This window comes from Narcine bancroftii, chromosome 13, assembly GCF_036971445.1.
Source record: "Narcine bancroftii isolate sNarBan1 chromosome 13, sNarBan1.hap1, whole genome shotgun sequence".
NCBI classification, from domain to species: Eukaryota; Metazoa; Chordata; class Chondrichthyes; order Torpediniformes; family Narcinidae; genus Narcine; species Narcine bancroftii.
In genome coordinates this window covers 29147856-29172343 of record NC_091481.1, presented here as the reverse complement: position 1 = coordinate 29172343, position 24488 = coordinate 29147856, and the positions used below count along the sequence as shown (strand labels likewise).

The window sequence follows — 24488 nt, the reverse complement described above, 5'->3', positions numbered from 1 at the left end:
GCTGGCCATTGATGTTGTAATGGACCGAGTGTGAGTACTTGGTGAGGCCACATTCCAGTCTCCCCGTTGTACAGGAGGCCGCCTCAAGCGCACCAGATGCAGTAAAGGACCCCCTACTTTGAGTAGGTGTATTCTGTTTCCCTCACATCGACACACTTATGACAAAAAAGAGTGAATTCAAAGCAGCTCAGTAGATCTGAGAAAGCTGGTAAAGTCAGATGGATTAATGGTGCCAGTGATTCAGATTCACAGCCAGGAGAGGATATTGTAGAATGAACTACAGATGCTTTAGAGAGGATGCAGAGAAGGTTTACCAGGATGTTGCCTGGATTAGAGAACATGTCTTATGAAGCAAGATTGGAAGATCTTTTTTTTCCCCCCAAAAAAACTTTATTCACACCAATTGATAAAAACCATTCAGTTTTTTCACACCCTTAGTATCACTCCATATATTTCCATCACTGTATATTATTACATTTGTTCTCTATTTAGCACCATTGCTACCACTGTGACACCTTGTAGTTACTCCTCCCTCTGTTGCTTGAGGGACTTCCCCCTTAGTGACAGCTCCTCAATGCCCGGTAATGAGAGGACTTTAGACAATGGTCTTTCCCCACAATGCCCTCACGATGACTGCCACTGTCACAATGTTGCTGGGGATGAACTGCGACAAGGATCCTTGCATCGTTCTCCAAACCCTCTGAGCAAATCCATATTCTGCAAAGAGGGGGGTGACTGTTTCCACTCTACTGCAATCATCTTGGGGGTAAAGTGGGTTGTGGTGTGGGTGATATTTCTGTCACGCAGGAAAAATCTGACAGAGAGTTCTTCTCATCGCCAGCCAGGCCAAGTCCTGGGTTTTACTCTATGGAGCAATGAAGGAGGAGAGATGATTTAATAGAGGTACATAAGATTATGTGGGGCTTAGAAAGGGTGGAGAGCCAACACATTTTACCTGAGGCAATAATAGAAACTACCAGAGGACAACTATTTAAGGAGAGAGTGGAGAAAGTTTACACAAGAAATCAGAGGTAAGGTTGTTTTCACAGAGCGGCGGGTGCCTGGAATGCATTGCCGGGAATGTGGTGGAAGCTGGTACAATAGGGACATTCAAAAGATCATAAAAAGGCACGTGGATGTCAGAAAAATAGAGGGTTATGGGTGGGAGGCAGGGAAGGGTTTGATCAGCCATTCTCGGGGTGGGGGGGGTGCATGGACTGAAATCGTTAATAAGGGACTAAAGTATATCAGGGGGTCTTGGAAACTGAACTGATTAAATATATTTTGGGGGGAGTAAAAGTCTTTGCGGCTAGGCTTTGCTGTACAGTTGCCAAGCAACATGAGATTGTTTCAAGGTTGGAGGCATTTGAAGACAACATAGAACAGGGGTCTCCAAAGTGGTTGATATTGAACCCTGGAGGCTAATGGTATGATCCAAGGAATTGTTAAATTCCAGAGGCCAAAGGGGGGGGGGTCAATAACGGGGAGGGTGGGGGTCAATTGAACTTTTCCGGAGGCAGATTAACTGAAAATAGCGCCTATGGCAGTGGTGGCCAACCTTTTGGGAAAGGACGCCTTGATGGTCCCCATGTTGTATTTGGCTTCGGCCTTTGAATAAGTTGAGACCGAATGGAGAAGATGAACTGAGCGTAGCAGAAAGATGCAACTAGTCAGCACACTTTCCACCACATATCTGTAGAAATTTGCCAGGGTTTCTGGTGTCATTCCAAACCTCTGCAGACTCCTGAGAAAGTAGAGGTGCTGATGTGCTTTCTTCACAATGCCATTGGTGTGTTGGGTCCAGGAAAGATCTTCCGAGATAGTGGCTCCCAAGAACCTAAATTTGCTCACCTTCTCCACCTCTGATTCTCCAATGATCATTAGATTGTAAACCTCTGGCTTTCCTTTCCTGAAGTCAACAATCAGCTCCTTAGTTTTGGTGACATTGAGTGCAAGGTTGTTGCTGGTGCACCATTCAACCAAGTTTTCAATCTCCATCCTGCATGCTGACTCATTCCCTTCCTTTATACAACCTTTAGAGACCGTACACAAAGGGAAGATAAACCCCTGGATCACTTCGAGATAATTTCAAAAGGCCAAAGCTCAAACAAATGATGACTGAAGCATCACAGAAATTATAAAAGAATCTTCTTGACTGTCAAAAGTGGAAAAGTTCATAATGTCGGTGAGCACTTATTTTGCCTTTGTTGTCCATAATAATATCTGAAGTCATAAACTTAAATGCCAAAGAAATTAATCAGGCATTGCTTTGAGTAATTCCACTGTTCCTAGAAGAATGGATGAGGTGGCAAGGGATTTTGGAAAAAAAAATTAGTTATTTCATTACAGTCCAAGAAATTCTCTTTACAATCTGGCAAATCCACTCTGCAAGGGAACAACACTCTTATGCCATATTCTGGAATGGAAATGAGCTATGGAAGAGATGGTGATTACCAGAAGGATTAAAACAGATGCTAAGAGTCTGACTATTTTCAAAGAAATGAAGAAATACATAAACGCAAACAGTATTCGATTTGAGAACATAATTGCCTGTGCAAATGATGGTACTGCTTCAATGGTTGCTCAATACAGAGGGTACATCATATGCCTGAAAAATGTTATTCCTTCAGTCTTTACTGTTTATTGTTTCATTCATAGGGAGCACTTTGTGGCTAAAAAGTTAGGAGGACATTTAAGTGTTTCATTTCCAATTGTCATAAAAGACTTTAAACTTTATAAAATCACATCCGCCTCAAGACCATCTATCCTGCCAGCTGCGTGAAGAAAATGACGAACATTTCAGAAAATGCAGCTTCATACTGAGCTGAGGTAACTGTCCAAAGGAAATTGTCTTCATCATTTTATTGCGCTCTGGGAAACTATTGTTTCCTTTCTTTATAATAGCGAGCATGGAGAAAATCTCTGATTTTTTCCCCCTAAAATTAGACTTTATTCACAATAAATTATTTACAAAGGGAAGAACATACAGAGTCTATTCCCACCCTTGCTTTCATTCCCATTACTGTACATTGTTACATTAGATTCTATTTATACAATTACTACCACTGTGGCATCTTGTCATTTTCCTCCCCTCCCCCGAGTGTTTGAGGGGCTTCCCTCAGACTCAGCCCCTCAATGTCTGGTAATGGGAGATCTCTGGACTTGTGGACTCCCACAGCGCCCTTGCGTTGGCTGTTCCAAGCCTCAGTGCATCCCTCAGCATGTACTCCTGCAGCCTGGAACATGCTAGTCCGCAGCATTCCATCTTGTTGAAAGACCATCAGGTTTTGGGCAGACCAAAGTGCGTCTTTCACCATGTTGATGGTCTTCCAGCAGATCTGAAAATCTGATTCTGCGTCCGTCCCCAGGAATAACCCATGGATCAGAGCGTCCTCGATAATGCTATTGGGAATGAACTGTGACAAGGACCCTTGCATTCTTCTTCACATCCTCTTAGCGAATCTGCACTCAATAATGAGGTGGGGACTGTTCCAAGCTCATTGTTTCAAAGGCAGATATATTTTATCTGGCTCCCTTTGTGGCCTTCTCTACATCGGAGAAAACAGTCACAGATTGTGAGATCGCTTCACTCACCACCTCCTCTCCGTCCACAACAACAATGACCTCCCAGTAGCCAACCGTTTCAATTCTGAGTCACATTCCCAAGCTCTCACATCTGTCCATGGCCTTATGTACTATCCTACCTAGAACAACACCTCTTTTCCATTTGGGCATTCTCCCCCCCAGATGGCTTTAACAAAGACTTTTCTGCTTTCTGCTAAACTTGCTTGCATTTTCTTTCCCTTACCCCTTTTCCAGTCTTTCCAGATCTCCCCTCCTTTCTCCCTCACCCACGCAGCCTTCTCTCCTCCCCCTCATCGCTGCTGTCCCTCCCTCCTCTCTCCACCTATCATCTCCTGCCTTTGCCACCTCCCCCACCCACCCTAATCTTTTTGTATGGACACCTGCCAGCATTCTCTCATACCTCGATGAAGGGGTCAAGCCTGAAACGTCGGTGATGTATTTTTACCTTAACTACATAAAAGACACTGTTTGACCAACTGAACTTCTCCAGCATTTTGCGTTTTTATTTCAACCACAGTGTCTACAGATTTTCGTGATTTACTTTTATCTGGTACACATCTTTCACAAACTCATTTTATTGATCAAGACCTTACAGGGTAAACACGATAACCCCTCTGATAGTCAGGAAGCCATTGTTTCTTTCTTTAAAAAATCTTCCATATGTGAACATGAACACTGAGGGACGATGACATTACTGTTTATATGAAACACCTAAAACAAATACACATGGATCTGCAGGAAAAATTTAATGACCTGTTATGCCTCAATATTCCTTCTCAATATTAAATCCATTTGAGGAACAACCCACCAATGTTGACACAGAAATTCAAGACAGTTTGATTGATCTTCAGAGTGAAATAATTGCACGTCACAAGTTCAATTAATTTAAAAAGGATTGTTGTGTTAAGAGTGATCTGCCAAATAGATTTCCAAAATAATAGGAAAAGGCCAAAATCTTTTTCATTGTCTTTCTCTCAACGTACTTAGTTGTACATGGATTCAGTAAGGTGGTTTCCTTGACAAAATCCAGGAACAGACTTGACAGCAAGAGGTGACTTTCGGTTATCATTATCCAATTTGGAGCCCAACATCAAAAAAAACTTGCATCAGAACATCACGCGCAAGGATCTCACTAAAATGTTTAATTTTAAGAATTTTTTTTTTAGTTCTTTTTATTAAGTGTTCGCATCCTGAAGTTTATGCTTCAGGTTTCCCAATGACTCACTGTGTGCAAACCATTACACTCAAAGAATCTTTTTAAAATTTTTTGCAACATGTCTCTTCGTGTTTTCTTCTTTCCTACCTTCTCAATAAAAATGATTTCTTATTTGTCTGTTCGAGAATCACAAGCCACAGTGGATACACTCAGAATAAGAGTCTTCTTTTCTTTTTATCTCGTGTAACATTTTTTTTAATGTGATCAGTAGGAGAGAAGTATGGAAGAAACCAACTGAACTTGACTGATTCACAGGGAAGGGGCTCAAACTTTAAGCAGAGTCCCAAGGGGGTCATAGCCAAAAAAAAAGTTGAGAATGGTTGTTCTGAAATATGATCCTGACCAGAACACAACCCCATTCACCATCAGCTGAACCAGAAGCTGAAGAGAAAGAACTGGAGGAAAGGCCAATACATTATAAAATGGAAAAGAAGCAATGTAGAAGAACCACTTGTGCTTAGGCTTCATGTGATCAAATAATCCACGGGCAATAGCAACAACCTTAACCACACCAGATAGTGATAAGCTCATCCACACTGGATTCCTTATATTCCCAGAAACTACCGAGGCTGGAATCTAGAACAAAAATAATCCGCAGGAGGAACTCAGCAGGTTGGGCAGCTTAAGTGGAGGGGAAAGGAAATGTCAACATTTTGGGCCTTGATGAAGAGTTTCGACTCTTAACATTGAAAATTTCTTTCCCTCCCATCGATGTTGCCTGTCCCGCAGAATTCCTTCAGCAGATTTTTTTCTCTCCTCCTTGCATTTCCATCATCCCTCATGTTCTCCTTCCAGAAACAAAACTAATGTCTACCAGAATTACAATGCCAATGTGCAAATTGCTTCTGTTGCTGGAACTTGGACAATCTTCGGTGACCTTTGGAGGTCTAGGATGGAGGCAATGCTGAAGTACCTTCAAGCAGGTGACAGCCATGGTAGAGGCAGGGTGATGCGAAGAGAAAGATTGGTACACCAAAGAGCACTTGCTTAGAATGGTGCTTTATCAGCCCTTGTTATCTGCTGGAAATTCCATTGACCCCTACAAGAGTTTGGCCATTCTGCAACACGTGACTCACTCCTGACCTGCCAACATTTTTCAGTCATCTAATCAGGAATGCATTGGAACTACTTCCGTGAGTGGTGCACCAATAGCAGTAGCAGTTTATTTAACACAATGCACGTTGATACAATTAGGAATAAATTGGTTACTATCTAAATGATGACAGGAAGCCAAAATACACCGGCACAGCCAAATTTTTTTTCCCCATAGACTATCCAACTTAGAACATTAATTATTTAAACCCTAACCCATTCCTCCTGATCGCCACAATGAACAACTTCCCAATTTCAAATGAACAACAGTGCTACAAACACCAGACTTCAAAGAACAAGCGGTGAACACAAACAGGCCTGGTTGCAATTCTGTTTGGTTGGTTTACCGGCATCAGCAGGGCTTGGACATTAAAGTCTGCCAGCTTCAAAAGGGAAACGACAAGTCAGTTTCTCAAGGCGGCATCCCAACAGTTTGTCTCAAAGCCCTCCCACCCCCAACCTTGTACGATCCAAACTCATTGAGGCCTCAGGTTGACATTGACCAAGATCAACACATCCTTCGGGGTTAACACTGCTCCATCACTCTGGTTGTATCAGGACACCATCTCGGTCTCTGCCACATTGCACCATTACCACGACCATCAAACCAGGCACCACTGGAAGGCAGAGGTCACATCACATGCTACCCTGAAGCTTAGTCTCTTCAGTGGGCCTCTCTCCACAACTGTCAGTCAGTCAGATTCACTTTTGCTGATGACGTGGATAACCATGTAGTTTGAAGGTTGTTGTTTAGGGTATGAGATAATAGAGGCCTACTTCACAACCCTAAATATTCCGTCCCTCCACCACAGTTGCAATGAGTATTCATCCATGCAACTCCAAACCCACCTCTCAAGCCAGTAATATTAACCACCTTGAAAGACAAGAGCATTAGGTGTATGGAAACACCATCACCCACAGGCTCCCTACTATAATACACAAAATTCTTACTTGAAAATACAGGTAGACCTCGACTTATGACAGGGTTTGGTTCCGGGATTCGCATCGTAAGTCGAAACAGTACTGCACTTTTTTTTTTTAACTTAAGTGGTGAAAACATTTACTCAAAAGCCATTTACACTGGAAAAAAAAAGCATTACTGCAACGTACACAGTTGAAAGCACACTAGGTTTGAAGAATATTTCAAGCATTGCACTAAGATGAATCATTGGAATGGTATGGATCGGCTGCGCGGGTGGCCTGGGTGTCGGGAACTCGAATGCGCAGGCAGCCACGGAGAGTGTCACTATGCTGTGCATCACAAGTGCGGGGAAACATCAAAGCTCAAAATCGAAAATATTTCAAGGTTGCAATGGTCAGAAATCTACAAGTTGGAACATTGTAAGTTGGGGATCTATCTGTATATCAGTGGCTCGTTAACACTGCTGAGCTGATAATTCTGGAACTTTCAATGGCATTGTAAAGGTCCCTTCATGAGAAGGAATGCAACAAGACTCTTTTCAATTGCACTGAACAATGAAAATTTTGCTTCCTGAACACTTTTGTCATGGTTGCGTACTTATCTGCATCGGGTGTGGTGCCGGTTTCCACTGATGACATAAGCGAAACAAGGTGTGGGAGTATTAGTGTGCATACGCAGGTGTTAAACGTCAGAATATGGATGATAGACACAGGAGGATGAGAGTGAGCGCATCAGAATCAAGAGGCATCAGATGTTGAGTACAAATGAAAATCAGCGACAAAACACTTTTAGGTCAGTTGAACTAATGCAATGTGTCAGCATTATTATGCGATTAAATGTATTAAATTCAATAAAAGTTAATTTAATGTTTCTCCAACTTCCTACATGATGCAACAAATCTGGAATTACTTTTGGGTTCAGCATGAAGTTGTTAATCATTATCCCAAATTCTTTTTCAGGAAGAAAATCTTCTGGGGAAAAAAATTGTCCAAGGTTTTTGCAGTGACCCTGAAATTAACTAAAGAATATCCAGACAAAGGATTATTGTCCAGCATTGCTCTGACTACGCCTGAAACATAGATTCCAACCCAATTCCCCAGATGCTTCCCCAAAATCATAACACTCCAAATTCCTACCTTCCTCAATCCATTGACCTTGATAGATGTCTCAAAGCCCAATCTCTCATTCTGGTAACTTCTCTATCTCTTCATAATCATCTCAACGACAATTTAGGGTGCAGGCTTCCCAACGTCTTGCTGCAACAATCTTCAACTCCACCAGATGCAAAAGTTTGGGGAAAAAGTTGTTCTCCCCCATTGCCATTCATGATACAAGCAAAATTGGGCCTCTGCAACTCCCGCATCAGACTCCGAGCATCTTTAAGTTGCCCTCAAGGCATGAAAATCAAACAAATTGAAATTGGCAGTACCATGAAGGTCCATGTTAGTAAAATTCCAGCCAAAAATTTTATAGCACAGACTGCCTCTTTGAAAAGAGGGGGGTCCTTGAGAATGGAGGCTGCTTTCTTTCAAAGCTGTGGAATGCTTTGGCCTTTCCCAACAATCTTGTAAAATGTCCCCTTTCAAATTCACCAATAAAAATGATTATTAAACCCATTTCCACCCCTCTCCAAGGAATAGTATTCCAGAGTCTAACATTTGTGTTAGATGCTGGGGTCAACACCAATACACAAAAGTGGAAAAACTCAGCAAATCACACAGCATTCAGAGAAGGTAAAGGACAACCAATATTTTTGGACTTGGGCCCTCTGCCAGGAATCTGGAAAAACAGGTAGATGCCAGAATAAAAGGTGGGGGCTGAGGGGAGTGAGGAAGAGAGGAGTGAAGAGGCAGGAGGGAGGGAAGAGGTGAAGAGGCAGGAGGGAGGGAAGAGGTGAAGAGGCAGGAGGGAGGAGTACAGGCTAACAGGTCAAATGGATTGTTTCTCAAAAGGGAGCTGGCCAGTGGAATGAGGACAGAGGTAAGTAGGGACATGGTGAACCAGGGAGACCTTTGCCCACTGAATTCCTGCAAGATGGTATTTACTTTTCTTTAAATGGTACAGCATGGTAGCAGTCCCTTCTGCCCCATGAAACCAGTGCTGCCCAATTAAACTACCAATCCCCTCCCCATGAAACCAGTGCTGCCCAATTACATCTTTGGAGCATGGGGAGTGAGAAACTGGAGAAAATGTACAAACTCCTTACAGAAAAATGGTGGATTTAAATCTGAGTTACCAGCCAGCACCAATTTCTGAAGATGGTATGAAGTTTCTGGAATTTGAATTCTTGGGGAGGGGGGAGGGAGTGGGGGTAGAAGGGGTAGAAATGTTGGTGCATGTTTATTAAAAAAAAAGGAGAAAGAGACAAGAGAGAGAGGGGGGGAGAGAGAGGGGGGGAGAGAGAGGGGGGGAGAGAGAGGGGGGGAGAGAGAGGGGGGAGAGAGAGGGGGGGAGAGAGAGCTGCTGCAGTGTTCAGGGGATGCAACCTTCTTCAGGCACGTGCAAGAGATGCAGCTGATTGGCTGCTGGATAGCCAATAGCGCGGCGCCTGGTGTCACATGGCCACGGCGGCTACTACTGGTGCGGGTTAGGGGCCGCCCTGGGCCAAGAGTTCCCCGATCAGGGTCACCGCTCGGCTCGGCGGACGGGCTCTCGGGGGTAGGATGGAGTCTAAGCCGGGAAAGGAAGGTGAGCAGGGCCCGGCCTCGCCGTCGCGGCAACTGCGGCCCCGCAGCAGGCGGCCGCAAGGGCAGGTGGCGGGCGGCCCGCGGCTCTGCTCGGGCGACAGCCCGCACATTGCCGCCCTGGTGCTGGCCCGCGGAGGCAGTAAGGGGATCCCGCTGAAAAACATCAAGCTGCTGTACGGCCGGCCACTGCTGGCCTGGGTGCTCCGGGCTGCCGCAGAATGCGGCCAGTTTGACAGGTGAGTGAGGGGGAGAGGGGCGGAGGGGGAGAGAGAGGGGGGCAGTGGGGGAGGGAGAGGGGGCAGTGGGGGAGGGAGAGGGGGGCGGTGGGGGAGGGAGAGGGGGGCGGTGGGGGAGGGAGAGGGGGGCGGTGGGGGAGGGAGAGGGGGGCGGTGGGGGAGGGAGAGAGGGGGCGGGGCGGGGGGGAGAGAGGGGGCGGGGCGGGGGGGAGAGAGGGGGCGGGGCGGGGGGGAGAGAGGGGGCGGGGCGGGGGGTTGAGAGGGGGCGGGGCGGGGGGGAGAGAGGGGGCGGGGCGGGGGGGAGAGAGGGGGCGGGGCGGGGGGGAGAGAGGGGGCGGGGCGGGGGGGAGAGAGGGGGCGGGGCGGGGGGGAGAGAGGGGGCGGGGCGGGGGGGAGAGAGGGGGCGGGGCGGGGGGGAGAGAGGGGGCGGGGCGGGGGGGAGAGAGGGGGCGGGGCGGGGGGGAGAGAGGGGGCGGGGCGGGGGGGAGAGAGGGGGCGGGGCGGGGGGGAGAGAGGGGGCGGGGCGGGGGGGAGAGAGGGGGCGGGGCGGGGGGGAGAGAGGGGGCGGGGCGGGGGGGAGAGAGGGGGCGGGGCGGGGGGGGGGCTGGGGGGGAGGGCGGGGGATGTGGTCGGGACACTGCTCTTCCATCATCACGCTCAACTTTACAATTCCAGCTCAGCTCAAAGTTCATATTTATTGTTAGGGGAAATGAGAGCCTTTTTTCTTGTGGGCCAGGCAGTATTTCTAAATGACCTGTAATTGTAAGGGGCTCCTCTACCTCCCCTGTCCCCACAAATGGAGTGAAGAGGACATGGCCTGGGTGGTTGGGCGTCCTTGAGGATAGAGGCACTGCCTCTTGTAGATGTCCTCGATGGAGTAAAGTCTGCTGCCTCTGATATCAGTTAACAGCCCTCTGAGGTCTCTTTTTTCCCCCCCCCCCCCCACATCCTGAATGTTGGTGTCTCCATGCCAGACAATCAAGCGACCAGCCAGAATGTTTTCCACGGTACACCTGTAGAAGTTTTCAAGAGTCTTCGGTGACATAGTGAATCTCCTCGAGCACCTCGCAAAGTATAGCCACCGGCTAGCCTTCATCCTTCTTTGTGATTGCATCGGCATGGAGGCTCCAGGACAATTCCTTGGAGATGTTGACACCAAAGGATTTGAAGTTCTTGACCCTCTCCACTACTGAGCCTTTGAGGAGGGCTCGGTCATGTTCTCCTGTCTTCCTCCTGGTCCACCATCATTTCCTGGTTGAGTGCAAGGATGTTGGCGTGACACTGGTCAATAAATATTCAGCAATAAATAATGAGCAAAGTACGAGTCCTTAAATAGTTGGAATAAGTCCACCCATGGTCTTTATCTTGTCGTCTCTGGCTTATATTAGATACTTCATCCCCCTCTTTATGATATCTATTTTTTTTCTCCCTTGTGCCATTGTTCTGCCCTTCTTTCCTTTCCACCTCCCTCGTGTCTAGTTCCAGTTGTTATTTTTTCAATGCACAAATGGAAGGGAGAAAGCTCAGCAGGACACGCAGCATCCGTAGAAAGTAAAGGGCTACTAATGTTTCAAGCCTGGCCCAAAGCATTGTTTACCCGTTGCTTCCTATGTTTGCTGTGACCTGCTGAGTTTCTCCAAAATGTTTGGATAGTTCTTTTGACCCCAGCACCTGCAGACTTGTTTAACTTCTCTGAATTCTGCATCCTTTCCCCAGTTGCTCCTGGTCCATCTGCCTGTCTTCCTGATATCTACCCTCCTTGGTTCAGTGTCCTACCTCTTTTTCCTTGCAAGCCACCACCCCTCCCCATCTAGTTCAATGTGCTTTATTTTCCTCTTTTTATACCTTGTCCACCCATCACACTAGTTTCTCCAACACCCATTTCCCCAATCTTTCATTGCTGCCCATCGCTGCTCTCACTCAATCTTGTTCCAGCTGTTACTTGGGTGAGACCCCACAGGTATATTCTATTTGTCAATCCCTCATGCCAAGAGCAATAGAGCTATACATCATACAACCTGACAAAACAGCAATCTCCGATCTTTGGTGCAACACACTACAAATACACATACAAACAACCGATACAGTGCCCTCCATAATGTTTTGGACAAAGACATTTTTTTTCCTTTATTTGCCCCTGTGGTCCACAGTTTTAAATTTGCAATCAAACAATTCACATGTGATGGAAGTGCAAGATTTAATTCAAGGTTATTTGCATACATTTTTGTTTGACTATGTAGAAATTCCAACATTTTTTATACATAATCCCCTCATTTCAGGGCACCATAATGTTTGAAACATTATTAAAGTATTTACTTTTAGAATTGTTGCATACCCCTTGGATGCAATGACTGCTTGAAGTCAGTGGTTCATAGCATCACCAGATGTTGAGTATTTTCTCTGGTGATTCTCTGCCAGACCTCTACTGCAGTCATTTTCAGTTTCTGCATGTTTTGGGGGCTTGTCCCCTAAGTTTTCTCTTCAGTATGTGGAAGGCATGTTCAACTGGATTTAGATTGGGTGACTGACTTGGCCAGTCAAGAATTTTCCAGTTTTAGCTTTGAAAAACTCCTTTGTTGCTCTAGCAGTATGTTTGGATCATTGTCTTGCTGTAGGACAAAGTGCAGTCCATTGAGTTTGGAAACGATTGCTTGAACTTGAGGAGATGAGATGTTTCTATACTTCTCAGATTTCATTTTGCTGTTGCCAACAGCAGTTACATCATTCATGAAGATAAATGTGCCAGTACCTGTGACAGCCATACTTGCTCAGTCCATAAAACCAGCACCACCATGTTTCACAGATGAGGTGGGATGCTTTGGATCTTGGGCAATTCTTTTACACTTCCACATGTTGCTCTTGCCATCACTGATTCAGGTTAATCTTGGTCACATCTGTCCCACAAGACCTTTTTCCAGAATTCTGTAGGTTCTTTTAAAAACTTCTTGGCAAACTTTAATTTGGCCATCCTGTTTCTGTAACTAACTGGTAGTTTGCATTTTGGAGTGTGGCTTCTGTATTTCTGTTTGTGAAGTCTTCTGTGGACAGTAGTCATTGACACATTCACATCTGCTCCATGAAGAGTGTTTATAATTTTTCGGATAGATGTTTGGCAATTTTTCTTCATTATGATGAGAATTATTTTATCAGCAGTGGAGGTATTCCTTGGAATTATTTCCCAGAATTCGATAGACTCAGGATCAGTACCCATGGATTGGAGGGTAGCTAATGTTACCCCACTATTTAAAAAGGGGAGTAGAGAAAAAGCGGGGAATTATAGGCCGGTGAGCCTTACATCAGTAGTGGGCAAAATGATGGAATCCATTATTAAGGATGTAATAACGGAGCATATGACTAGCAGAGAAGGGATCGGACGGAGTCAACATGGATTTACAAAAGGTAAATCGTGCTTGACAAATCTATTGGAATTCTTTGAGATGGTGACAGGTAAAATAGATGGGGGAGAGCCAGTGGATGTGGTGTACCTGGACTTCCAAAAGGCCTTCGATAAGGTCCCGCATAAACGACTGGCTTCCAAAATCAAGGCTCATGGGATTGGGGGCAAAGTATTGATGTGGATTGAGAACTGGCTGGCAGGTAGAAGACAGAGAGTTGGGATAAATGGCACGTTTTCTGAGTGGCAGGTGGTGACCAGTGGGGTGCCACAGGGATCTGTACTGGGACCCCAGCTGTTCACAATTTACATTATTGATCTGGATGAGGGGATTGGATGTAATATCTCCAAATTTGCAGATGACACTAAGCTAGGAGGGGTTGTGTGCACGGAAGAGGGGGTCAGGGAAGCTCCAGTTTGATTTGGATAAATTGAGGGACTGGGCAGATACATGGCAAATGCACTACAATGTGGATAAATGTGAGGTTATCCACTTTGGTAATACAAATCGGAGGGCAGATTACTATTTGAATGGGAATAGATTAAGAGATGGTGAAGTGCAGAGAGGCCTAGGGGTACTTGTACACCAGTCTCTGAAGGCGAGCATGCAGGTTCAGCTGGCGGTTAAAAAGGCAAATTGTATGTTGGCCTTCATATCAAGAGGGTTTGAGTATAGGAACAAGGATACCTTACTGCAGCTGTACAGGGCCTTGGTGAGACCCCACCTGGAGTATTGTGTGCAGTTTTGGTCATCTTATCTAAGGAAGGATGTTCTTGCAATGGAGGGATTCACCAGGCTGATACCTGGAATGGCAGGAATGACTTATGCGGAAAGATTGCGCAAATTGGGATTGTACTCGCTGGAGTTTAGAAGATTGAGAGGGGATCTCATAGAGACCTATAAAATTCTGGCAGGACTGGACAGAATGGATGCAGATGGGATGTTTCCAAGGATGGGAAAATCCAGAACCTGGGGCCATGGTTTGAGGATAATAGGCAAACCATTTAGGACCAAGATGAGGAGGAATTTCTTTACCCAGAGGGTGGTGAATCTGTGGAATTCATTGCCACAGAGGGCAGTAGAGGCAGGTTCATTAAATCTATTTAAGAGGGAATTAGATTATTTCTTCAGTATAAGGGTATTGAAGGTTACGGAGAGAGGGCGGGGACAGGGTACTGAACTTTTAAGATCAGCCATGATCTCGTTGAAGGGCGGAGCAGGCTCGAAGGGTCGAATGACCTACTCCTGCTCCTATCTTCTATGTTTCTATGAATACCTGTCCCTTTGTGGTTACTGAGCTCACCAGTACGCGCTCTTCTTACTGATGTTTCAAACAATTGATTTTCATAATCCTAAGGTTTGAATTATGTCTCTCATTTTTTTAATTCTAGTGTTTCAGCCTCATAATGGCTTCTTTAGCTTTCATTGGCACAACCCTGGTCCTCAAAAATGGCAACTACCGACTCCAAAGGCAATCAAAAGCTTAGAAGCAATCCCAGCTCTCTTATACCTGCACCAATGAAGTAATTAAACATACCTGAATACTCACAAGCACCTGTAAGTATTAAGGTGCCCTGAAGTGGGGGAACTAAAAAATGCTGTAATTTCTACATGGTGAAACCAAATTGTATGCAAATAACTTTGAATAAAATCTGGAGTGTGCACTTTAATCACATGAATTGTTTAACTACAAATGTTAAACTGTGGAGCACAAGGGCAAATAAAGGAAAAAGTGTATTTGTCCCAAACATTATGGAGGGCACTGTCTTGTATACACGTTTTAAAATAAATAAATATTATTGTTAAATAAATAGTTGAGCCATGGGAGGTTTGTATGAGCAGTTTGTCAGTCATTCAGCAGTCTTGGTGCTTATGGGAAGGAGTGGTTTCTCGGCCTGATGGTCTGGCTCTAATACTGCTGTTTCTCTTTCCTGACAGGAGTAGCTCAAAGATGTGTGCGGAGTGGTAGGGATCCACACTGATTTTTGCAAGCCCTCTTTAGACAACAATCCTGCTAAATTCCATTGATTGGGGTCGGGGGGGGGGGAGGAGGAGGGGAGAGGAAACCCAAGTGATCCTCCGTTGCTTTTATGATCCTGTGGATTGACTTCCAATCTGATGCGCTACAGCAATCGAACAACACTGATGCCAGGAGACTCAATCGAACTCCTGTAGAAAGTTAACAGGATGGTGAGCAAGTTCTGTACTTACATGAGATGAAGATTTTTAAAAAGAAAATCAGATTGAGCTTTTTTAACCTCAGCTGCACTATTCTACACTCCTGATTCCTTTAACATCCAGAAATGATTGCAAAGATTGATCTTGCGTAGAGTTCTAATGCTCTGCCACCCTCTGCATGAAGAAATTCTTCCTCATCTCAATCATAAATTGCCAAATCCTGATCCAACACTGGTGTCTGGTTTATACTTCTCAGCCTGGGGTATCACCTTCCTGACATCCGCTCTGTCAAGTTCCGTAAATACTTTGTTGTTTTCACTGACCGGTTCTCATTTTATTAAAATCCAAAGAATATAGATTCATTCTGCTCAATTGCTTCTTTGATGGTAAAACTGGATCAGTTTAATTCATCGTAGCTTCATTTTCCCTGTGGCAAAAGTGGAGACCATGCTGTAGCTGCACTTTTCCCGGGCAGGTCATTCATTGCTTAAGATTCCAGCAAGTGTTTGTGTTTGTCTGAATCAAATTAAAAATTTAAATCAAAACTACTTGCTTGTTCCTGATGATTATCTGTTACAACCATCGGTCCAATCAGAGTCCAATATCTGTCCTTTCTCCAGACTGCTTCTCTCTCTCTCTCTCTCTCTCTCTCCCTGAACTGGGCTCATAGAAGCATAGGTGCATCAAATTTATCACCATATTAACAAAAGTGTGTGTCTTGCGTGTTTGTGTATGTATGTCTGTTTTCTGTGCAAATTGATATGGAGCAATCTAGAACTATCCATTTGGGGTAACATTTGATGCTGAATGTCATGACCACATTGAATTTAATCTTTAAGGTCGTATGACGTTCAAAAAATTAACTTGCACCAGGGACACCTCAATTAATTACAGTACTGTGCATCAGTGTAGATTCAGACCATGTAGTCAACAACTGAGCGTTTTATTTCCTGGGCGGCGCTGGATATGCGCTGTCTGTTTTTTTTTATTGTTGAAAATAATAGGTAAAATATACAGAAGTTTTAAATTGGCACGCCTCACAGGTGGTTCGCCAAACATGCCATGTGCAATCTCAAGCAACCAGAAAACACACTAATCCAGCATCGACCAATCCCCTTTGGTGCCAGATGCCAGGGATTTTATTGCACATAGTTTAAATAGCTTTGAAGTCATAGCAGCGCCTTGATTGAGAATGAAACCTGCTGAAAAGCTCTTTCATTTATGTCAAACAGCATATGGGTTTCAACTGACCATGATGAGATTGCAAATGCAGCAATAAAATATGGAGCTCGAGTACACCGTAGAGGGGAAAAAGTATCGTCTGATTCAACAAGTTCTGTGGACACTATTTTGGAATTTCTTGAACACAATGAAGGTACTGTAGTTGATGATGGCACCTACCCACTGAAAAGCACTGCAAGTGTTATTCAAGTTATATGTTAATTGATGTCAGGTGCCTGTCTTTGCAGAACTGAAATCGACAAAGAATGAACAGCATAGAACTGGGCTGCTACCTTCAGCAGGTTCATCCCATTTTCTTCACTCCCCATCCAAACCTACTGCTCATCTCCTCTCATCTTGCTGTTTAACAGCCTATTTCAGGAATTGAATTGCTGGAGGAGCTCAGTGGGTAAGACAGCATATGTGGGTAGATATGGACAGTCAATATTTCAGATCTGGACCCTTTATGAAGGCCAGAAGGAAGGGGGGGGGGGGGGTGATTTTACATATGCAGGCAAACCCCGCTTTATGCAATAAATTCATCCCAACTTTTAGTCGCATTAGACAAATTTGAGTTGAGCAATTAATAGAATCAATGGGAATCCCTGTCCTTTCAGATCGTCCATCGAGACATAAAAGTATGCTTTTTAACGGTTAAGGTTAATAAAATAATTAGGATGTTTTTCATTTATTTCATAATTGCATCATTAAACCATTTCTTAGAAATTTGTCCAACGTTGACTGCACAGATTTTGATTTTTCTCTCCTACAATTTCCTATAGCTACCGATTGCTTTTAATAAATTGCTGTGGAATACCATGCTTCTTTCCATGTTTGGAGTGACATTTAGATAAGAATCCTTTGCAGCTTCAGCATGTTCAAATCCTTTTTGAAAAATTTCTGGAAATTTTGCAGCGACATTTTTAACATCAACTCTAGCAGCCTCCCCTGTAATTCTTGCGTTGTGTGATCCTGTTCAATGTATAAAGCGGTCAAACCAACCTAAACTTGCAGCAAAAATTTCAGTATTCCCTTGAAATTTATTCTCTTTAAGCATCAAAAAGGGGTTTCAAGTTTTGGTTTCAGTGTTTTTTTTTGTACTAAGTGGTATTCGCTTTTGGTTACAATCTTCAGTCCAAAGATGAAGTAGCCGTTACAGTTCAATCATTCAATCTTCAGTCCAAAGATGAAGTAGCCGTTCCACTTCAATCATTCAATCTTCAGTCCAAAGATGAAGTAGCCGTTCCAGTTCAATCATTAATGGACTTGTGTTTCGAGTCATTTCCATGCTTAGAGAAACTGATAAAACTTTACCATGTTCTTTATATTCGTGCTTCTTACTTAAAATTGTGCGTACCGTTGTCTCATTGTAGCCCAGATCATGTCCGATTTTCACATTGATGGCACTCTCTTCATGTCATTTAATGATCACTTTTTCTTCCAAAGTAAATTGCTTTTCTTTTCCTTTTAATACACTGTCAGATTCTTTTCCACATTTTCTTTTGTCTGCATTTAATAGAGGTTGTTCATCCACTGAGTCTGACTGTCATTTGTGCACATTTTATTTAGGGCTGTTCACACAATCTACTTGTAACTTGAGTTTTCCAGAAAGATCTGGAATAATTACACGCGTAAATCAGGAAATGATCGCAGTTTTCCAAATCGCGGTAACTGAATTTCCCGTTGAGTGAAATAGTGTATCCCGGGGTTTTCCTGTCTAAAGGGGAAAAGCTGTGGGAGGGGCCCAGAGGTGATATGACAGAAGGTGCAAGAGACCGACCATTAGGAAGGGGATAAAGTTAGGGTGGGGTTTATTTTTCCAGGCATTGGTAAAGAAGAGATGAAACCAGTGGAATCAGATAGGGGTCATCAAAAATTAGAAAATTCAATGTCCGTGCTGTTGGGTTTAAGGCTAAGGAGGAATATGATCTGTTGTTTCTCATTGTGTTTGGCTTCACCCTGACAATGGATTGTCCTTGGAATAATTGAGGGAGTTAAAATAGTTAACTACAAGTTCATATTTAACCCACGCACTAAGCATAAGTGTTTGGTGAAGTGGTCACCCAATTTGTGTTTGGCCTCAATATAGCTAAGATTTTTTTTTAAATACATAACCAGCATTTTCAGCTTTGAGCCCTTCATCAAGGTGTGGAAAAATGTCGGCAGGCATCCGAATTTAAGAAAAAAAAGGTAAAGGGGGAGGCAAGGGGAGGGGAGCATGGTCCCAAAGACAGGAGGTTATAGGTGGAGAAGGGAGGCAGGGCAAGGTGGGGAAGTAGCAAGGTGAATAGAGAAGGAAGGGGGAGGGAAGCAGAGGGAAAGAAGACGGGGAAGGGAGGAGGGAAAGGGAGAGCAGATTAGCAGAAACCAGAGCTTGAGGTTAATGCCATCCAGCTGAAGAGTGCCCAGACAGAAAATCGAGTATTGTTTCTCCAATTTACTGTGGTCTTGGCAGGATAGTACATGAGGCCATGGATAGATAGGTGAGTGTGGGAATGGGACGCAGAACTGAAATGGTTGGCCACTGGTAAGTCCCTGTCACTGTAGACAGAGTAAAGGTGCTCCCAGTCTTCACCCAGACTCTCCAATGTAGAGAAGGCCACAAAGGGAACACCGGCTGCAGTAAATCAGTCCTGGGGATACACTGCAAATTGTACATGCCTGATTGATGATTTACAATTGCCATTCCTCCTTGCATTTTATAAATAATAACTCTTCTTGTATTAACTGCAGGCATTGATGTGGTTTGTCATATTCAGTGCACTTCTCCCTGTCTCCACCCTCACCATTTGACTGAAGTGGTAAGGATGATGAAGGAAGAAGGATACGATTCAGTGTTTTCTGTTGTAAGACGACATCAGTTTCGGTGGAAGGAGGTGCCAAAAGGTAGAGTGTGTGTGCAATTTATAATTTTTGCAATAAAAATGTGAGCTTTCACTCTTTTGATTGCAGGTGGTACAGAGCAAATGGAAAGATTAAAACTGCAGATGAATTTCCTCATGATTGTGTATCATCTGATGTGTAGTTCAAAGATTGTTTGTCCACATTCCATCAAAATGTGCATTTTGTGAAACCTCTCTTTGACCATGCATCTTCCCTACCCACTGTTGCCATCAACCATGACATCACTTCTCCGTCCACCAATTCCTCCCTCAGTAACTACCATTGATATTTCCAGTATAGCTACACCTCAGTTTACCTCAGCAACTTTTGCATATTCTCTCTGTGACTGACATAGAGGAAACATTCGCCACTCTCTTTCCCCCTCAATGCTGCTCTGTTTCAACATCCTCTCCAAGTCTGCATTGTTTTATAATTTTTTTCTTCACAAATACTCAGCCCATAACCAGCCTCTGTTTTGTTGAGCATATCTTCAAGTTTCTTGGCCTTAGAAACATCTTTCCAACGTTCTCAGACATTTTCTTCACCCTCTGCTGAATGTTCAAGGTTCCTTTTTGATCATGTACGTAAAGAAATGTGTTTGCCCGTAAAGGCACAGAGGTGCCATTAGCTTGGTGCCCCTTCCAAGAAGAGAAAGAGAAGCAAAAGAGAGACCCTTCAGACATATCGAGTGTCCGTGGATCCCACTGCTGCCGCCTCTTGCGCTCCCGCAACCTCCTTGAGCCACACAATCTCCTGTCTCTTCCAGCAGTGAACCTGAACTCTGGGCATCCAAGTTACCTTTGGCCCCTGGTTCCAGACCCCTAATTGCTGTCAGCATCTTTGCTAATCCCTGATCCCATCTGCCTTGTCTGTGTTTTAAAAAGTGGTTAAGGAGCCACGGTGGTGCAACAAGTAATAGCTGCATTTTATCAGTGTCACTGACCTGAGTTTGATCTTGAATGCTGTCTGTGTGGAGTTTGCATATTCTAGTGACCCTGTAGTTTCTGCCATGGGTGCTCTGGTTTCTTACTGCACCCTAAAGACATAAATGTGGGTAGATGAGTGGGAGAATTTTCTTTTGTGGGGAGAAGGAAAAGGCTGTTGATGTGGGAGAGAAAGTTACAAGGAAAGTTATTGGAAAATGCAAAAAGCCTGAGTGCTGACAAACACTTGATGGGCCTATGTCATAAGAGAATTTGGAAAATAGAATACAAGCTGCATTGTGCAAACTAAATAGTGATAGTAACTTTCAGAATTAATTAGTTTCTCTAGTTTAAAAAAATTAAAATAATAATAAATTTTAAATAATAATAGAAATAAAATAAATTATTAATTTCAATTTAAAATTAAAAAAATAAAGCTAGAATTGTTACTATTAAATTCCAAAAGGGTTATGATTAAATTTAAAAACCTCATGGAACCTCTGGTTTTTTTCCCAATAAGCTCTGGAATCCTGTGTAAATGTGAATATCCAAGACATGTTGGAAAAAAATTGGGAGTTTTCTGCAATGATCTGCTGTCATCATGTGTACAGAGTCCAGTGATGCCACACACAGTTCCTCAAAGTTTTCTGAGTTTATGCTAGTAAATCCACTTTTAGATCGTGTTTCCACAGAAGCTTCCAGATCTGCTGAATTTCTCCAGCATTTTGTTTTTTGTTGCTGTAACAGATTTGTCCCGATTCAGGGTCCCTTAGACCAGTCATTCTCAACATTTTTTGGGTCTGCTCTGTTCAAAGTTTTTGGGCCCTTTTCCCTGTGAACCAGTCAAGCTTTGGTTTCTTTCATACTTCCTTCCTACCAACTACATAATTTTTTTTAAATTATTACGTGAGGTGAAAAGAAAATATGGCTTTCACTTAAATGTGCTGTGGCCATTCCCGATTGAGAATGGCTGCCTTAGACCATCATTTGAATGGAAATTTTACAAGCAGAAGATGAAGCAAATTGCATTGTAACCTCAGTTTGAACTTTGGACAACACCCATTCAAGACAAAATAAGATTATTCTCCTTTTGTTGCATTATTGACTCTATGCTGACCTTTCTCCAGCTGAAGTTCTGTAACTGAAGCACTTGTTCGGTCTCCTGCACATTTTATTCATCGTGACAGACTTGCCTCCTTCATTCAATCCTCCACAATTGTGAGGCCATCCACTCTCTGCTGCCAGGTGCTAACAAACAGGGCAATAATGATCTGGAAACTGAAATTATTCTATCTGTGTTTTGCTTATCCTATTTCGTTTAATGTAGGATATTGTCTTCAGTGTACCCAAATAAATAATTGTTTCTTCTGGAACAAGTATTGCTGGTTGTAGACAGTGGGAAGAATGGAATGAAGACTGGACAGTATTCAGAGGCCTTGATCGCTAAAGGCTGAAAGAGGAGGGAAGGGTAGGTTTTTACTGGAAGTATTGGAAATGGTACAAGTTAATCCACTGAACTTTGAGACAGGTGGATGGAAAATGAAGCTAAGAGAATTCTATTGCAGTTTTGGGAAGAGGAGAAGGAAAAATCTGAGAGCAAATTGATTGAAATAAGCCATTTTACGTCAAAGACCCATTTAGTATCCGAGAGACCGGGAAGACAACATTGGCACCATATGGAAAGTGGCATTGTGGAGGACACGGTGAAACTGAGTAAATGACGTGGACTCTTTGACAATTGGATTTCAGTGTGTCAAGAGAAAGAAGTGACAGGAAGATCATTGAAAAAATCTGGACAATTGTGCTTGAATGATGTCTGAGTCATATTAACAGGTGAATGAGTGCCTGTGGTGATTTTTATCTTAACACTCGGTAGTGCAAGAAATTTGATTTGTAATTTTTTTTTATTAATTATTGACAGGTCAGGTAACAAAACCTTTGAATTTAAATCCAGCTAAAAGACCAAGGAGACAAGATTGGCGAGGAGAGCTCTATGAAAATGGGTCAATCTATATGGCTACTACAGAATTGATCAAAAATAGTGGCTGTCTTCAGGTATATTGCATGTACGATGTTTTATGAAGTGAACCTTAATGATATAGGAGTTGTATCCCCAACTTCATGATGATTGTTATCTTGTTGGGCACAGGCTATTCAGTAGTTCTCAACCTTTTTCTTTCTATTCACCTTAAGCCATTCTTTACTAATCACAGAGCACCTATGGCATAGGGAATACTTAAAGTGGGATGTGGGTGGAAAGAAAAAGGTTGAGAACCACTGTTGGATGAACTGGAGCTTGTAAAATCATTTTGCTTCCTTTTGTACTTACATTTGAAAGCTTCTCCATGATGCAGTGAGATATGCACTTTGAATAGCTGCAACCCCAAGATTCATTTCACCTTCATACTTCTGATTTGAAGAACCTCATCACCACAGATTCATGTCATGTTCTATTGTCCAAACCATCAGTGTGCAACTCTTTCCATAATGTAGAGTGCAATTTCTACCTGGTGAGCTGTGTGGTAAGAAATTATGTTGTAAAATTGATACTTTAAAACTTGGGGATTTAAAATTAAACATATAGTTTGAAAAATTTATTGATGTTTAATCACATTTGTAATTTGTATTCTTTAATTAGTTTTTTCTTATTGCTTAAAGAGTGAAGTAAACATTGTTTTGTAAGGATCAACCTCTTGGGTGCCAGAGATCCTGTTGACTGCCACCTAACAGTTGCAACTCCTGAAGAGCATGATGGTTTATTTCCCATGTTGCTCTTGGCAGCTTACTGGCAACTCATGGGTGGTGGGAATGTGCATTGCCTAGTGCAAGCATTTTTTATTAAGAGCAGGGAGGTTGGAGATGTGAGCAAAATATAGGCCACAACACTAAATGGAGGTGCCTGGTGTATGGGGATTGAGGTAAGTGGAGGACCTCAGCTGTCCTGGCCAGGGAATGCAGAGACAAGGTAGCTGTTTAGAGAGCTCCATTAGGTGCAGGGGTCCTTTGGTGGGGGGGGGGGGGGGGGGGTGGAGAAATCCATCAAATTCCCACTTGATCAAGTATCATTGAAGCCAATTCAAAACCAACAGTACTACTGTGCATGTGAAGTCGAGACCCATCCATACCTGTAGCTAGTTTCTCGTACAACTATTGAGTTCATTGTGAATCTTTTAAGCTGGAGGAATCCAAATATGACTCACAATAAAAGTACCAGAATTTTCAGAAGCCTTTTCAACCAAACAGCACAATTCAAATTGTATAAATGTAAGCACTAAATAGTATGAGAGATAATGTTGCATGAAACTTCCAATGGTATGATGAAAAGTATGGAATATTTTATCATTCTAATATCTCTTTTCTGTGACAGAGATTGCTTTAACCCTTGACTGTAACTCCTGATACACCTTCCTCTTTTGTGGTGAATCACATTTGCATTTCCCTTTCATGTTATCCTTTAACTCCAGAAGATTTCAGACAGAGGGTTGACCAAGAGAGGGGGAACAACTTGCATATTCTGTCTGTAATTTTCTGGAGTTAAAGGATAATATGCAAGGGAATTTCAAATGTTCACACCCATGACCATATACAGGTATACCCTGCATTACGAAACTAGAGCGTTCCTATTAAACCTTTTGTTAGTCAAAATGGTGGTGTAAAGCAAAGACACTTTCATTAATATTGAAGGCTATTTTCATAAAAGTGAAAATCCATTTAAATCCCTTCATAAAATCGAACACTGGTTCCTTTGTAAAAGCGAATTTTTATAAAGCAAGTATTCTTTAAACAGTGTATACCTGTACTTAAAATCGCCTCCTATTTATAACCAGTGTTTCTCCAGGCAACAGTACATACACAGCACATAATCGCAAACATGCATAAAAATTTTTTATATATAAATAAAATAAATATTTTGAAATAATTAACATTTCATTTATAAGAGTCCCAATTTTACAGGATACCATTTATCAATCTCACAACCTGCGAGGAAAAAGCTATTTCCTAGCCTGGCAGTCAGTCCTGACTTTGTTGCTCCTGTACCTCCTTCCTGATGGTGGTAGATCAAAGATACTGTGTAATGGATGATATGGTTCCTCAATAATAGAGCCCTATTTAAGCAACATTCCCAGTGAATGTCATCAATAGAGGAGAG

General features: G+C 43.2%; 2 protein-coding genes and 1 long non-coding RNA gene across 4 annotated transcripts in view; 2 read left to right on the top strand and 1 right to left on the bottom strand.

Annotated features, from left to right (window-relative positions):
- Positions 1-9101, bottom strand: part of LOC138748566 (ATP-binding cassette sub-family C member 9-like) — a 189907-nt gene extending 180806 nt beyond the window's left edge. The window contains exon 1 of the mRNA XM_069908983.1: positions 7952-9101. The gene's annotated coding sequence lies outside the window, so the exon portion shown is untranslated. The remainder of the gene's footprint in view (positions 1-7951) is intronic.
- LOC138748568 (uncharacterized) lies at positions 633-8424 on the top strand. Its single transcript, XR_011348163.1, has 3 exons — positions 633-1031; positions 2040-2185; positions 7775-8424. It is a non-coding gene; the product is annotated as an uncharacterized lncRNA (long non-coding RNA).
- A 262-nt stretch (positions 9102-9363) lies between the features above and the next one.
- The window catches only part of LOC138748517 (N-acylneuraminate cytidylyltransferase-like), a 37221-nt gene continuing 22096 nt past the window's right edge, over positions 9364-24488 (top strand). Inside the window, exons 1-4 of one of the 2 annotated variants that reach the window (XM_069908858.1) lie at positions 9364-9738; positions 16544-16686; positions 19266-19418; positions 22293-22393. In XM_069908858.1, coding sequence (XP_069764959.1) covers positions 9479-9738; positions 16544-16686; positions 19266-19418; positions 22293-22393 — 657 coding nt within the window. In that variant the 5' untranslated portion in view covers positions 9364-9478. Of the gene's footprint in view, positions 9739-16543; positions 16687-19265; positions 19419-22259; positions 22394-24488 lie in introns of both variants that reach the window. The other variant, XM_069908857.1, reaches the window with a different exon arrangement.